The following is a 14,562-nucleotide window of genomic DNA, read 5'->3' as shown; positions in this document are numbered from 1 at the left end:
TTCTCTGTAAACTTGTTCCATCCTCACATGATTTTGGATGCAGTCATGATGCTTTCCAGTTCTCTGTGTATTTTTAATTGGATTTGCAGTTTGGACAACTCAAAAGGTTATTTGTCATTTCGTTCTCTCCCAGTACCCGAGGCCCCCGACCGGCCCACCATCTCCATGGCGACCGAAAGTTCGGTGTATGTCACCTGGATCCCGAGAGCCAATGGCGGGTCCCCGATCACAGCTTTCCGTGTGGAGTACAGACGCGGGCGCAGTGCAGAGTGGGTGGTGGCTGCGGATAACATCTCGCCTCTCAAGTTGTCTGTGGAAGTTCGCAATCTGGAGCCCGGTGAGCTTTTCACGTGTTTCCAAAAGTTTCTCTACAGTCCGGTGAAGCATGACATGATTCATCTGCCCAGATAAGGGTTTATTTATCTAATATTATATGATGCTATGTGCAAGTCCAAACATGAACTTTTAACGTAATCTTTGTCGAGCTGTTAAGCTGGTACTGCCCATAAAATGGGTCTCTTACATTTCAAGTAATTAAGATGCTGTGCAGGTAGTTGTTGTTCTGACTGTCCATTGAAATATAACTAATGCTAAAAATATAAAAGTATTTGTTCTGGGATTTGCTTGCTGCCTTTTTTTCTATCTGTTGCACTATTGACTGCTTATGTGCTTTGTCTTTATTTCCACGTTTTTAGAGCCTCTAAACTAAATTTAAAAAAATGTTATAACTAAAATCAATCGACAAGGAAAGCGGATCCGGGTATCACCATGGGCTGGATATCATTTCTTGTTAAATAGCCGGTTATAAAAAGTCATGCCTCAGCACCACGGCACTGTGACAATGCCCCTATCATTGTTTCTCTCTTGCAGGTTCCTCCTATAAGTTTCGCGTGGCAGCCATAAACATGTACGGCGAGAGTCCTCACAGCATCCCCTCCAAGCCGTACCAGGTGCCACAAGCCAGTCCGCGCATCGCAGACCGCCCTGTGGTCGGCCCTCACATCTCCTCCACGGACGCCATCAGCGACACGCAGATCATGCTGCGCTGGACCGTGAGTACACACGCGGACATCCGGCATCCATGAGACCAGTGGAGGAAGTTGCAGCTCTGGGTCATCATTCCTGTCCGCAATATGTGCGTTGTACTCGCCAAGTTAATTGACGATTTCTGGCGGATAAAAACGCTGAAATGGAGATAGGACGAGAAACACAAGCACACCGATAACTTTTTTGAAATTGTCAAACTTTTAACGCTGACTAACTATACGTGTTGTAGTTATTGGTTTTGGATGTGAAGGGGTTGTGGTCTAGGAGCAGATTTATAAAGTCTACCGGCCTGATTCCTGCATCCTGCCGCGTGGACCCGATTACTGTCCTTAGTCTTTTCCAGCCAGCTCACCTGGGTTTGAGCTGCTGCTGCTGGTTGTCAATCAGACCTTCAACTCAGCGGCTGTACTGATTAAAGCTCTGCTCTGCAATGGAGATTGAGGCCCTTTTCTTCCACATTTTATTCCGCTCTCTAAAAATCTGTTTCTCCTCCTCACCACAGTTGTGGCTGCAGATAGTTATCCACAGTTACTTCCCCCCCAGACAGTCTCCTACAGTGCAATCACAATCTCGCAGTCTGTTACATCTGCTGATAACAATCCCCGCCATTAGTTGCCGGAAAATGTCCTCTCTTTGTATAATAATTGCTCACCAGATTGCTGTTGTTCAGCGCAATCTTTTTTTCCGCCCCTATCCAGTATAGCCCCTCCACGAACAACAACACTCCAATCCAAGGCTTCTACATCTATTACCGCCCCACGGACAGCGACAACGACAGCGACTACAAAAGGGACATCGTCGAAGGTGAGTGGAAAGGCACATTTCAATGTTTGCACATCTTTGTTTCGACTGCAGATTTGAGTGTGTGGCTGGTTTGGATTGTGTTTGTCGACTTCCCTGTCCGGTCCCGAATGTTGAGTTCCCGCTCTGCAGATAGAGTGGGAGGTGAGAAGGTAATGGATACCTCACTGTCAGGAGCGGGGTGTAGTGAGGAGGGGCATTTTGGCTGTTTGAGTTATAGAGAGTGCTGTGCGTGCAGGGCTTTCTTAAGGCTGTTTTTAATAAATGGTTGCCAGAGCTGAAATATGATCCCAGACGGGGAAGAGGGGCTCTGGTTGCTGGGTAGAATGCAAACAGTGGAGCTTGGTACAAAAGGGAAGGAGGGACATCCGTTCCGTTCTCCCAACCCTCTTCTCATGTGTTCCTAATTTGTAGTTTTCCACAACGTCCCCACTATGAGGACTTTTGGTCCTCATAGTGGGGATTTGGTGAAGGCCAAAAGAAGTAAATGCTTAAATCCAACAATCGTCTAAATCCTGTCAAAAAAGATCACAAACAAGCTTTCTTTATTGTTCCCACTAATGCAGTGATTTATTAAACCTCATATTAAACAAAACAATTTTCTGCCTCATCTGTTTAAATTGTAGCATTTCCATGTTGGAGATGGGCGTCTCATGTGATTCCAAAACACGTAGTAGTCAAGAGAGAGAGAGAGAGACACACAGACAGTGAAAGGGAGAGAGAGAGAGAGAGAGAGGAATACTGGAGAGAAGCCAGGACAAATATGTCGCTGCCATATATGGACCTCACCTAACGTAGATTAACACTGACGGGACTGAGGCAGAGACAAAGGGCTGAATGACAGAGCGAGCCTGAGGTGAAGAGAAGGAGGGGATTACTGATTATTGAGTTATATTGATTATTATATATATAATTATATTCTTTCATCTCTCTAAACAATTTTATGCCTCATCTGTCTGCCCTCGCAGGTGTGAAACACTGGCACATGATTGCACACCTCCAACCGGAGACCTCCTACGATATCAAGATGCAGTGCTTTAATGATGGGGGAGAGAGCGAATACAGCAACGTCATGATCTGTGAGACCAGAGGTAAGTAAACAAAGCTGTCCTGCACAAGAAAAGACTCGTGCATCAACCAAACCTCCACTTCAGCAAAAGTCCGGGCATGTTTCTCCGAAGGCTGTAACTTTAATGATGGGTACAATGGGCATAATTACACAACATAAATGTACAGAGTTTTACGAGCGCAACAACACCGGTTTGCATTCTACAGTTCGGTTATTTTTCTTTGTTGCTATCGGGGGGAAAAAGCTGTTCCTCACGTTCCGACCTCCATCTCTGTTGCAGCACGTCAGTCCCCGGGGTCGCCCAGCCAGCACCCCGTCACCCCGCCTTACCCTCACCAGCCGGAGACCCCCAGCCCACCCGGAGGACTCCTGTACCTGATTGTGGGCTGCATTTTGGGAGTGATGGTACTCATCCTGCTGGCTTTCATTGCCATGTGTCTTTGGAGGAATCGTCAGCAGAACAACATGCACAGTGAGTGTACAGACAGAGCTGGCATGAAAGAAGCATAGTTACAGCTGACAGTGTGACATTTCGGATGTCTTCTAAAACATTCCATTAAATAGTGGGTGTTTAGTTCATTTTAACTTACTGTAGCTAAAATGAGTTAGTATGTATGGATCCCACATTGGTTGCAAAAGTGTTTTTGCAATTGTTCAATAGACTCATTACAAGACTGCTTGGGTTTGAGATTTGTAGTTTTATAGATTTTGGGAAAAGACCAGATTGAATCACCGGTTCTAACTCTCTGTGTGACAATGCGTTCATTCAACATAATGACTTGGTAATACTTTGTTCTTATTTTGAAATACTAAATCATTCTTTGGAGATACTAAGTCATTATAATGGCTGTTACTTTCATTATGACGAAGCTCTCTAGTTTTTTAACTGGCAGGAATGTTCCTCCCTATTTCTCTCGCTGTACAAAATAAGTGCAGTGTTATTGTCTTGACAAAAGCTGCTTTTCAAGAACATGGATGATGGATATCTGACAAAGATCAAATAAAAAAAAGACTAAGCAGACTCTGGCAAACTGTCAGTTCCAAACTGCAGTACTTGACACACTTTGCAATGACCAGGCTGAAATCTGGCTCCGAAAAGTGGCTCCTCAAATGCAAATGTGACCTAATGGACACTTAAAATACTTTGGGAATAGTATCCAGACGTGACAACGCCACTCTTTGGAGGGGAGAGACCCTGAATTCAATTATCTTATTGGCCAAAAACCCCATACGAGGTAGATCATAGACAGACAGAGGCTTCTGCGTGTACAATGCAATATCACTTTTATTTAAACAATAACTTTATAAAACCACATCCAAATAATTTATACCAGTAGTGATTGACCGGGGGCACAATGACACTTCTAACAATAAAAACACTGCACACTGTTAAGAAAGGCTAAAATAACCAACACTACAAACCAACACACTCAAATACGATTACTGATCCTGGTTAAAAGACACAACACAATAGAAGTGGGGAAGGGGGAAGCAACGGTCATCAAAAGGGCACAATATCAGTGTGTTATTTCTATAAATAGAGGGAGCAAGATGGAGGCACTAGAGCAGGGGTCTCAAACTAGCGGCCCGCGGGCCAATTGCGGCCCTCGGGACGATATTTTGTGGCCCCCGCCTTCATATGAAAGTGTAATGTTAGTGCGGCCCGCGAGTTCTATATTGTAGCAACCTCGCTGTTAGCAGCCACTTACAACCTCCACCCCAGCGCCGACCGTTCCGTTCGCCGGTCGGACAGTCAGTGTCATCCCCCCCGTCGGCCATAATGGTCTGGCCCACGTTCGGTCGAGGTGGGCTGCATCTGGCCCGTACCTGACTTGAGTTTGAGACCCCTGCACTAGAGCATAATCTAAACTAAAACTATGGTCGGAGAAAAAGAGCAGTGGCTGTCCTGCTGACCACTGCGTTCAGCCTGAAATGCACAAAACCGCCATTAATCACCAAGTACCCATCATCCTTCTCATTACAAAACGCATAATGTGCTTGCAAGCCCCACTTCCTACCTCCTTGGCCCAATGCACCTGTGCACCAGCCGGTAGGACCCTGGGCTCACCAGGTCTGGTTCAGGTCTGACCTTCTACCATAGGAAAGAACATTATATTAATTTCCCCATGGCCTACAGGATGTAGATTAAAATTGCACAACCTACCTCCTTAGTACGGTTTGCTCACCCACACGGTACTGGCGAGCAACAAACAAAGCAACCCAGACTTCAGCACATGCCGGACAACGAGAACAAACGTGAGTTGCTCAACTCTCACGGGATCTCCTTTATATGGAGAGGCTCTCCTTGAGTTTAAGCCTCCCTATGCTGAGGCTCCCAGGTCCTAAGGTCCCACCCCTCACACAAAAAAAAATTACCTCTTTATCATCCACCCAAAAAGTGTGTGCAAGAAAACAAGAAAGTAAACTATTCTTTTACAGGACCTTTCCATTTTGGTTATGTTTACAATTATTATTGTTCTGGCTAATTTTATTTTTTTTCTCCTCTCCACCTCTGTTCCTCCCCCTGTAGAGTACGACCCTCCAGGCTACCTCTACCAGCCCGCAGAGATGAATGGCCACATGCTGGAGTACACCACTCTGTCCGGCACCAGTCGCATCAATGGGGGCGTCCACGGTGGCTACGGGCTGAGTGGTCCCATGTTGCCCCAAGGGTGCCACCACCTCCACCACAAACTCCCCAACGGCTCCGGCAACCTGTTCTCCCCGGGCCTCCCACACAACCACGATGGCACCCTTCCCCGCGACTGCGAGCACTCTCATCCCCACCACCACCACCACAATGTGAGTGCTGCAGACCTGGAGGACTGACACCCTGTTCGCATGCACGACATTCTAGTTTTGAAACACTAGGTATTTTACAGCAGCAGATGCAGTTTGATCCGGCTAAATGTGCCGTTTGTTCTCATTGTCAGGGTGGAGGCATGTACACCGCGCTCTCCCAGACAGAGTCGTCTGATTGTATGAGCTGTCAAAACCTCTGCAACAACAACAGGTACGATCATTCCATTCAGCATTGTGCGAAATGTTTCGCTCTGTGTGGATATCTGGGACAATTCTTTGTAGGTTTTTATCTTTTTAAGAAATCACAAAAGAAGTCAGTAACGTAATCTGGGGATCACTTGCAAAGCATTTTGTAGTCAAGTTATTTATCCTTTTTTTATGCTTATTACAGGGGTGCATGGTCGGTAGCTCAATTATCTTTATTTAATATTTATTAATCAATTTTTCCACCTTGGAAAAAATCAAAGATGAACCTGATATTGTGATATCACTTGTATTTCATAAAATGCTTGAATGAGTAAGAGAGTGCTAGCGCACACACACACACACACACACACACACAGATTTCCCTTCCCGCGAGTCCTGTTTATGTACTCAAGGGTCTCCAACATCACAGTTTACCCTGTGTGCACCCAGCCAGCAGACCTAATGAGCGCTGTGTTTATTTACCTCAGTCTGCTGGGAAAAGAGGGGGTGTGGTCACAATCCAATCATGTGCCAATAGAGGGAAGCGGAGTTCAGTGAAACACGGTGAAGCTGGATGCTTGCAACTCTCTGGGTTTCACAGACTTCACAGAGGGAGCGAAACCACAATGTGTCCCAGTTATTTAGAGGCTGTGATACTGGACCTTTTACAATCCAGTTGGACTGTTGAAAACAGTTGTGCGCCAATGTGTTATCGTTTTGTACACTGTTTAGGGCAGAGAGGGAAAGCGAGAGGGAGGTAGCCAGACCCGCAGCATCAGAAAGACACTGATAAAATGGTTTGAAAAACTCTGTTACATGTGGAAATACCTTCTTACACATCTCCCAACTTTAATATTTTAGGTAACTTTATCTAAATTATGTTCAGAAAACTGTTAATTGGAAAAGTATTAGTAGCGGGTGACGTTGGGAGGGTCTTACATTGCCCCTATATCTTCAAAGGGGTCCCTGACAATTGGGGACCACTGGTTTAGGGTATTTAGGCACAGTTTTACTACTACAGTTTTGCCGAGAGGAAGAACCAGAACGGTGTGTGAAGCGAAGGCAGTGTTGACAGTGGGTGAGCATCAATGCAGCAGCACCTTTTTATAAACACATGTCTCACTTTTCTTTCCATCTCTCTCTGTCTCTGAGCAGATGTTACAACAAGACCAATGGCACCTTCTCCAGCGGCACTCTGCCTGTAATGCATCGCGTGGCGCCCTGCCAGCAGGACGGTCTGGAGATGGTGCCTCTGGGCCAGGTTTCGTCGCAGTGCCACGGCCTTGACAGCCACGTGCACTCTGGTGACCAGGGAGCGGACGCAGGGTGCCTGCCAGACGAGCACAGCGAATCCTCGACCTCACAGCATTCCTGCTGTCTGGTGGGAGACAATGAAAACTGTACAGCAGACAACACTGGTGAGACACATTTTATACCAAACGCCAACAGTATTTCCGTCTGTTTTCTCTCCTTCTGTTTACTCACTACCGAAGCACAGAACTGCAACTCAACACCTCCTGTTTTGTTCTATAATTTCAGGCCTGTTCTGTTAATAAAAACGTCTATAAATAGCATCATTATGAAATAAAATATAAAGATCAATTTTGCAATTATTTTCTTATTGTTAGTAGTGCTACTATTTATCTAAATACAGAGGACAAAGGTCACATGACGATTGTAGTAAAGCTACGGGTTTTTTTTTGCTTACTCTACAGCTGAAAAGTCAGTGACACATTTGGACCTTCAGGGTTCACAGTTCTTCTCTATATTTTAGTCTTCATTTTTTGTGTCATTACCAATCTTCATGTTGTTTGCAGACAAAGAATGCAACATCACCACAAATTACAGTGTGGGCCACACCAGCATCTGTTCTGGTCTCTTTTTTTAATTTGAAGTCTCACTCTCTCTCTGCAGCTGAGGAGGAGCTGGAGTGCATGGACACGGAGGGGCCTGTGTTGTGCTGGGATAGTCTTGGCCTGCCAGACTTGGACTGTGACGAAAAGCCTGGTTGGATCTCCCGCAGCAGCCTGGCAGGCGAGCTTATCCAGCCCGGCCTACAGGAGGTCTGAACAAGGCCCACACACAAACACTCTCATGCAGTGTGAAGGGCTTCCAGAAACCACCAAGAGGAGGCTGCATGAGAGACAGGGATGGAAATGTCTCTGAGGAAGAGGATGGGCGAGTCAGAGACACTGCGCGTTACAGTGACGAGGACACTAAACGTTCTACGGACCGAGCTACGATGAACAAAGTGTGAAAAGGGAGCGACTAGAAGACACTGAGAGTGAAATCCAAAAAGCAAAGGAGAAGTTGCTCAAAGACAGAAACAACGTCCCACTTGGGGAAGACTCTCATACGATCAAAAACTCTTATTTATTTTTTGTAGTAGTGAAATATTATTTCATATGAATGTATCTGTTTTAAAGTAAAACCAAGTTTGTCTTTTATATTATTTATGCCTTTTTGGATGAGAAATACTTTTTTTTTGGTTGTTGTTTGGTCCATCTGTGTTCCACTCAAGTGTGGAGATTAGCAATTGTCCGTGTAAAGTTTTGTAATAATATAAAGAGAAGATACGGAAGAGTAAACAAGAGTTTTTGATGTCTTTCCCTTCCCTCCGTCATGCGCGGCGCGCAATGAATTACCGCTGCAGTGAAATTCCCGGCCTCGGTCCAAACCCATTGATATTTCTGGCAGGCCTTTGAAGTGGCTCTCTGATGGGCTGTTACACTGCAGTGACCCCTGGATGGGGTGAACACTCCCTGCACTGTTCAGATTAAGGGCTGCTGCTCTTTGCTTCAGTGAATGCTTGATAGCTCGTCACTTAACGCAAAATGCACTGTTGCTTCGAGAGCACTTTTTTCACCTACTGGCCCCAATCTGTTGGAGAAATAGGACGGTTGCATTAAAACAGTGTTGCTGTGTGTAACAGAATACTTTAGAATTTTGTGGTGACACACACAAATGGTGAAATGGTGGCAGCTAATGCCGCGTCATTGTGGCATTTATGTTGCCGCCACGACTTCCAGTTTATTGCCATTTCATTTTCTTAACAAAGTTAGCCGTTTATTATTAAAAATATTAAGTGAAATTTTATATTGAAAGACAAAAGGCTTTTCTGGATCCTTTTTTTCAAGTATTACAAACAAACCTGTTTTCAATTGCAAACAGAAATCTCACAAACTGAACATTCTATCAAAGGAATCGATGATCGGTCTCGGTGACGAAATACACAAGTTTTTCAAACATTGGGATGGTTGACCATCTGTCTCAGATTAAGTTCAGTTCCATGATTTCTGGGAACTGAAGGTTTAGTTGCCAGTTGGAGCTGCTAAAAGTTCTCTGGTGTTGCTTCAGTATCTGGCTGTAAATGGGCAGAGGCTTATTAGGCACAGAAAGCGGCTGAATTGAGTTGAGTAAATCTGCCGTGAGAATGACTCAAAAGATGTGATGCGCCTGATTGCTTAAAAATAACAGATCACTCATTCATAAAACAAGTTGTAATAATCTTCTCATGTTTCAGCCTGTCTTAGCAGAGCCCATTTTTCCCACAATGTTGTTTTCTTTTTCTTTTTTTTTTTGTTTTAAATCTCCATGACGTGCTGGTTGATTGGTGTTGATGGGATCGCGGCGCGCAGATGACTGCGCTGGCCCTGCTTCACTGAGGAAGACTGTGGTGCAGGCCTTCCACGCCTGGTGCCTGTCTGCCTGCGTTTGTGCCAGAGCTGGCTGCCGTTCCTCAGGCCCCGGCTCGCCTAGCGCCTCTCTCCTCCCCCTGATGGCATACAGGATATTCCTGGCACCCGGATTTACTCGCAGCCGAGGCGTGGCGTAACCTCTTCCGCCTGCTGTTATTTTTAGGCTCGATTCGTTCAAGCTTAAACTCACAAAACCCAGAAAGATCACACGGCCTCTTTTAAGTTTCCATCTTTCTTTTCTGATACTTCCATGCAACAGGTCAATCCAGAGTCCATTCTGATTTGTCTTGCCGCCAGCAAGAACAAAAAGAAGAAAAAAACAGGAACAGAACAATGGGAAGGAAATGAAGCTGCAGAGGAAAGAGAAATGGTCCGGGGAGGGACAGGGGATGCTGACAGATGCAGGCCAGGCTGATGAGGAGGAGATAAGGGCAGGGTCGTCTCTAAGTGAGCTGCTCCTCCGTCTCCCACATCTATCAGTCGGCACTGTGCCTCGGCCCCCGGCCTGCACCCTCTAGCCGCGCAACTACGGCCCTTCATTAAGGAGCCCAAAGGAACAAGAAAGCTCATTGTCTTCCCTGGAATTCTCTGCCCCTTTTCTGCAGAGCCGACCTGTTAACGCCAGTCCCTCTCCCCTCCCCGCCCACCATTATTCCAATGCAATGCCTATGAATTGGCCAGTGTGTTGCTTCAGTCGGGCGGTTTTATCCTTGAGATGTCACAAACCTCAAATGAAGCACGTTGTGGTTGGATGAACTTCAACGGCATTCCAGCACATCTCTGCAAACGATGAGCTCCTTATGCTCCATGAGACTCGCGGTCTCTGTGTTACCGCCGTGTCCGCTTTTTATTCATTACTATTTCTACCTCGTGCTGTTGACACTGGCGCATTTGTAGACTGCACTTGCTGTGTGTAATCAGGGACACGCTATCTCATCCCTATTCCAGCTGCATCCATTTATCTCAACCCATTTTCCTTCTGCTAACACAGACAGAATCACACCATGTTGGATCAACGATGAGCCCGTCGCTGACGGGTGGGTCGGATCGGTTGACCTGAGCCAACTTTCAAAATGAAATGAAGGGTATTTGCACTTGGAGAGAGATTCAGAGAAACACACTTGTTAAAAAGTAAATCACACTGTATATTATACAGAATATCTGCACAAATCCGAGTAATGGTGTGAGGATTGTACATTACATTACAGGTCATTTAGCAGACGCTTTTATCCAAAGCGACTTACATTACACTTTAAACCCATGGCTTTTTCACATTTTTGCCCGGGGAGCAATTAGGGGTTAGGTGTCTTGCTCAGGGACACTTCGACATGGAACATGGGGCAATCAATTCATTGTTTAACAACATTTGTTCCAAGTAAGGATTCTGTCACTATTCATATGAGCTAAATGTCTCCCAGACATTATTTAGGAAAGAAAGTTTGCAGCCTCAAGCAATATGCTTTGAAATGTTGAGACGTGTCACTCTGCTCTGGACGTCTCACGCTTTGCTGGAAGTGACATCGCACAGCAGGGAAGTAACGGCTCAGTGTAATACACTTAAAGAAGAACAACACAATGGGATGGCAATTAGAATAAAGAAGAAACGGTAAATCAGCGGTAATCAATCATTTTTTTCAGAAAACTAACGGAAAGGAAAGCGGCGTCTAACGAAACGGGCCTCCGCATCTTTGTGCACGTTGGAGTTAGTGGTGGGACGCCAGTTTGTGCGGCAGGGAACGACAAGGCTATTTTTCCAGCGTGGAGTTTATCAATCTGGAAATGTAGTACTGCAAATACTTCCAGAGTGGTGCTAGAGGACACGCGCAAACATGCGTTATGTTGCTCTATAGCAAGTGTAAACCAAATAGTGTAAATATTCTGTAATTTTGATGCTGTTTGTCACATAATGCTGACGTTCTGTGAACATTTGTTTGTTGAGTTTGTGGACATCCTCGGACCTTGGATGTTAACAAGCCTGGCAAACTTGTGACCAGCGGCCCCTGTATGGGCCCCATAATGTTAATTTAGTAAATGATACAGCGCTACTATGCCGCTCTTCTGCATTGCAAATATAGTTAGTTGAGTCAAAAAGCACAACATGGCGACTGCCGTAATCGAAGATGCAAGAATGCAGAGCCGGAGACTTCCATGCGGCAGCGCACAAACCAACGGGTGGCGTTGAGATGCCCACAAGCAGCACCTCTATTTGTTTTACGTATATTATGGTATCTACCAGGGTTCTGCGTATAAAAAGCACTGAAGCAAACGTAGCCAGACCTGAGAAAAAGTACATACACAGAACGGAGCAGCACAGTTACCAATCGACCATACTTCAAATATACTCCAAGTAAATACTTTCAAAAATCTCACTGAAGTTGAAGTGCTGTCAGTTTAAAGTACAAGAACATGTGAATTAACAACAAAAATACACCAAAATGAGAAGCAACGGTCTTCATTTTTTGGACTGCAGACTTGAAGGCCTTCCTTATTAACGTTTCTTAAATTGTCCACCGTCAATCGGGTCTCATTGCAGTTGCAATTAATATTCAAATCGGTTAATAAACCGTGCAATGTAGTAAAGACACACTTGTTTCATAGAGGAGTTCAGTATCTGGACCTTTATTTGACGGGAGTCAGTCATTTGACAAATTAAATTAGAAACCGAAGCACTTTGAAAGTTATTCATCATGTTATGTTGGACAATAAAATTGATAGTTTGTTGCTGGAAAATAATAATTGTTCACATTGGCCCGTTTATTCAGGTGATCTGAAATAAAAGTGCTGAATGAATTTGCAGATCCTTCTAAGATGTCGATCTTCAAATAAAGCCTTCAATGAATGCAGCAGTTGGATTGAGACAGTTTATGTGAATGACATCAGCTGACAAGAGGTTTATGTTTTGTTTATGTTAACGAAAGAAGGGGCCTGACATGAAAATTACATTTTGAAAAAAGGTATCCACCTAAAACGCCTTCCAGTCCTTTTTAATTTAATAGTTGTGTTTTGATGGGTCAACACTCACTGCGTGTCATTCTCTGTCCTTATTGTCCATCCCTCTATAGTTTCAGGCCAATTCACAACTCAATTTCAAACCAAATGCCTTAATCAAGTAAGTATTATTTACTTTATTTAGTATATATTCTTAAACATTTATTATTTTAATGTTGATAAGACTGTACCCACTTTTTAATGTTAATTGATTAATGTTACACTATCAAGCCGGTCACATAAGCCTGAGCGTGTTGTTCCAGACACACACTGTTGACATCTGGATCAAAAACTCTCCTCTGAGGGAAAACATTCAGGAAAGATCTTCTTTTGATTCGGCGACAGCAAAGGAATTTACTCTGACAAGATTCAGCGTCTAACTGTAGAAACGTAGAGATGTGAGGGGAGAGGGACTACACAAAGGGGACAGGAAGGGAAGATACGTGGAGAGAAGAATGGGAGGAGGAAGAGGAGGAATTCCTGCGTGTAGAGACTTGTAGCAGCAACGCAGCTCTGACGCTCGACAAAGTAACACTCACTGATAAGGTGTGTTTGTCGAATGGGCCATCGGTAATCTGCAGCAGATCAGTACCTGGGGAACCTTCCCCTTGATCATGATGCATTTTCTAATCTTAAATTGATATTATGTGTTCAAGTGCTTACTGTAAAGAATGTGCTGTTCATGGAAATAAACTACATAAGCAAGTATGATTGCACAGAGTATTACAGGATGTAGCCGAACATCCTGAGTCAACTAACCAAAGATGTAGTTCATTGCTGCTGCTGCTACTGGGATTGTTAACAACTTTTTCTATTTTCTATTTGTATTTTTATAAGGCTGCGGATGGTAGAAATGCTTAATTTTGTGTTGTGTAGTCAGAGATAATTATATATATTTTTCCTGCAACAGCAAAATCAAAGAATAAAGACCATTGCTTCTCAATTTGGTGGATTTGATGTTGGTTTAACATTAACACATTTCTGTTATGTATTTATCTTTTAAATCCAGCCCCTATTGTAATTACAATGAGACAATAAGTTACATTTATTTTATTTATTGCAATATCTATTAGACATCTAGCTCAATTTGAAAACTGACCATAAATATAGTGTATACTAATCAATTTCTTTCATTGCTTTCTTTATTTGATTCAGTTGTCAGTTGGTCAGTTGTTGACTTGTCTACCTGAGCTCACTTTGATCCATTTCTGTTCATGATATGAAGTGTAAACGAATATAAAACCGTCTCAGCCAGTCATTAAAGTGACTTTTCACTAATAACTACGAGCTGCCTCCCGGTAACGTGAGCTGCTTCTTGTGTATTTGTTATAAATGTGCGTTTGGTACATTGATACGTGGTCTGGGTCTGGGTTGGGGGCTCCACGTATGTGGGGAGTTAAAGTTACCAGTAAGAGCAGTTTATTGTAGCGTGTTTTTGTGTATTTAAAGACACGACATCGGTTACCAACGTCACGTAACTCACTTGTCCTGTGCCAGTTCGTCTTGTCCCATGTCACAGGGAACCTGTGCTTAGCCATGTCCGTCTTGCTACGTTTGTTGTACTTTGTTGAGCCTCTGCTTTCCTTCCTCAGCCTAGCGTTTACCTTCTAGATCCTTTTCTTTGTTCTTAGGTTTAGTATAGGTTTTTTTCCTCCGCTGAGAGTGATTTTCATTTGTGTCCTTTGGTAAATAAAGCAGTCGTGCGTTTGGCTTCAGGGCCATTATCCGGTCGTAACATCGCCATATTCCCCAATAATTAAAAAGCTTTGTGAGCTACACTTTATATAGGTGTCGAACAAATTTGACTTGAATCTGTTTACCTACTAATTGTGGGAAGCCGGAGAAGCCAATTCGACATTAATTAATTACCAGAAGCTGGCGGCATGATGATTTAAAATTGGACCTTAGATGTCTTCAAGACTGGAGTCTCATCAATTATGTGAAATTTGGAATAGATTTGACAATGTGGAG

General features: G+C 44.1%; 1 protein-coding gene and 1 long non-coding RNA gene across 2 annotated transcripts in view; one reads left to right on the top strand and one right to left on the bottom strand.

Annotated features, from left to right (window-relative positions):
- Nucleotides 1-8,493, top strand: part of cdon (cell adhesion associated, oncogene regulated) — a 30,187-nt gene extending 21,694 nt beyond the window's left edge. Inside the window, exons 11-19 of the mRNA XM_040187090.2 lie at nucleotides 134-337; nucleotides 871-1,052; nucleotides 1,746-1,851; nucleotides 2,817-2,939; nucleotides 3,198-3,389; nucleotides 5,448-5,719; nucleotides 5,851-5,930; nucleotides 7,061-7,323; nucleotides 7,820-8,493. Of these exons, the coding sequence (XP_040043024.2) occupies nucleotides 134-337; nucleotides 871-1,052; nucleotides 1,746-1,851; nucleotides 2,817-2,939; nucleotides 3,198-3,389; nucleotides 5,448-5,719; nucleotides 5,851-5,930; nucleotides 7,061-7,323; nucleotides 7,820-7,974 (1,577 nt within the window). The 3' untranslated portion in view covers nucleotides 7,975-8,493. The remainder of the gene's footprint in view (nucleotides 1-133; nucleotides 338-870; nucleotides 1,053-1,745; nucleotides 1,852-2,816; nucleotides 2,940-3,197; nucleotides 3,390-5,447; nucleotides 5,720-5,850; nucleotides 5,931-7,060; nucleotides 7,324-7,819) is intronic.
- LOC144410243 (uncharacterized) lies at nucleotides 4,185-5,184 on the bottom strand. The gene is made up of 3 exons (XR_013468189.1): nucleotides 5,082-5,184; nucleotides 4,936-5,009; nucleotides 4,185-4,844 (listed from the first exon to the last, which is right to left on the bottom strand). It is a non-coding gene; the product is annotated as an uncharacterized LOC144410243 (long non-coding RNA).
- Nucleotides 8,494-14,562: the final 6,069 nt, after the last annotated feature.

Source organism: Gasterosteus aculeatus, chromosome 1 (assembly GCF_964276395.1).
Source record: "Gasterosteus aculeatus chromosome 1, fGasAcu3.hap1.1, whole genome shotgun sequence".
In the NCBI taxonomy this organism is placed as follows: domain Eukaryota; kingdom Metazoa; phylum Chordata; class Actinopteri; order Perciformes; family Gasterosteidae; genus Gasterosteus; species Gasterosteus aculeatus.
The sequence above is the reverse complement of the archived record's forward strand: the minus strand, read 5'-3'. Positions and strand labels throughout refer to the sequence as shown.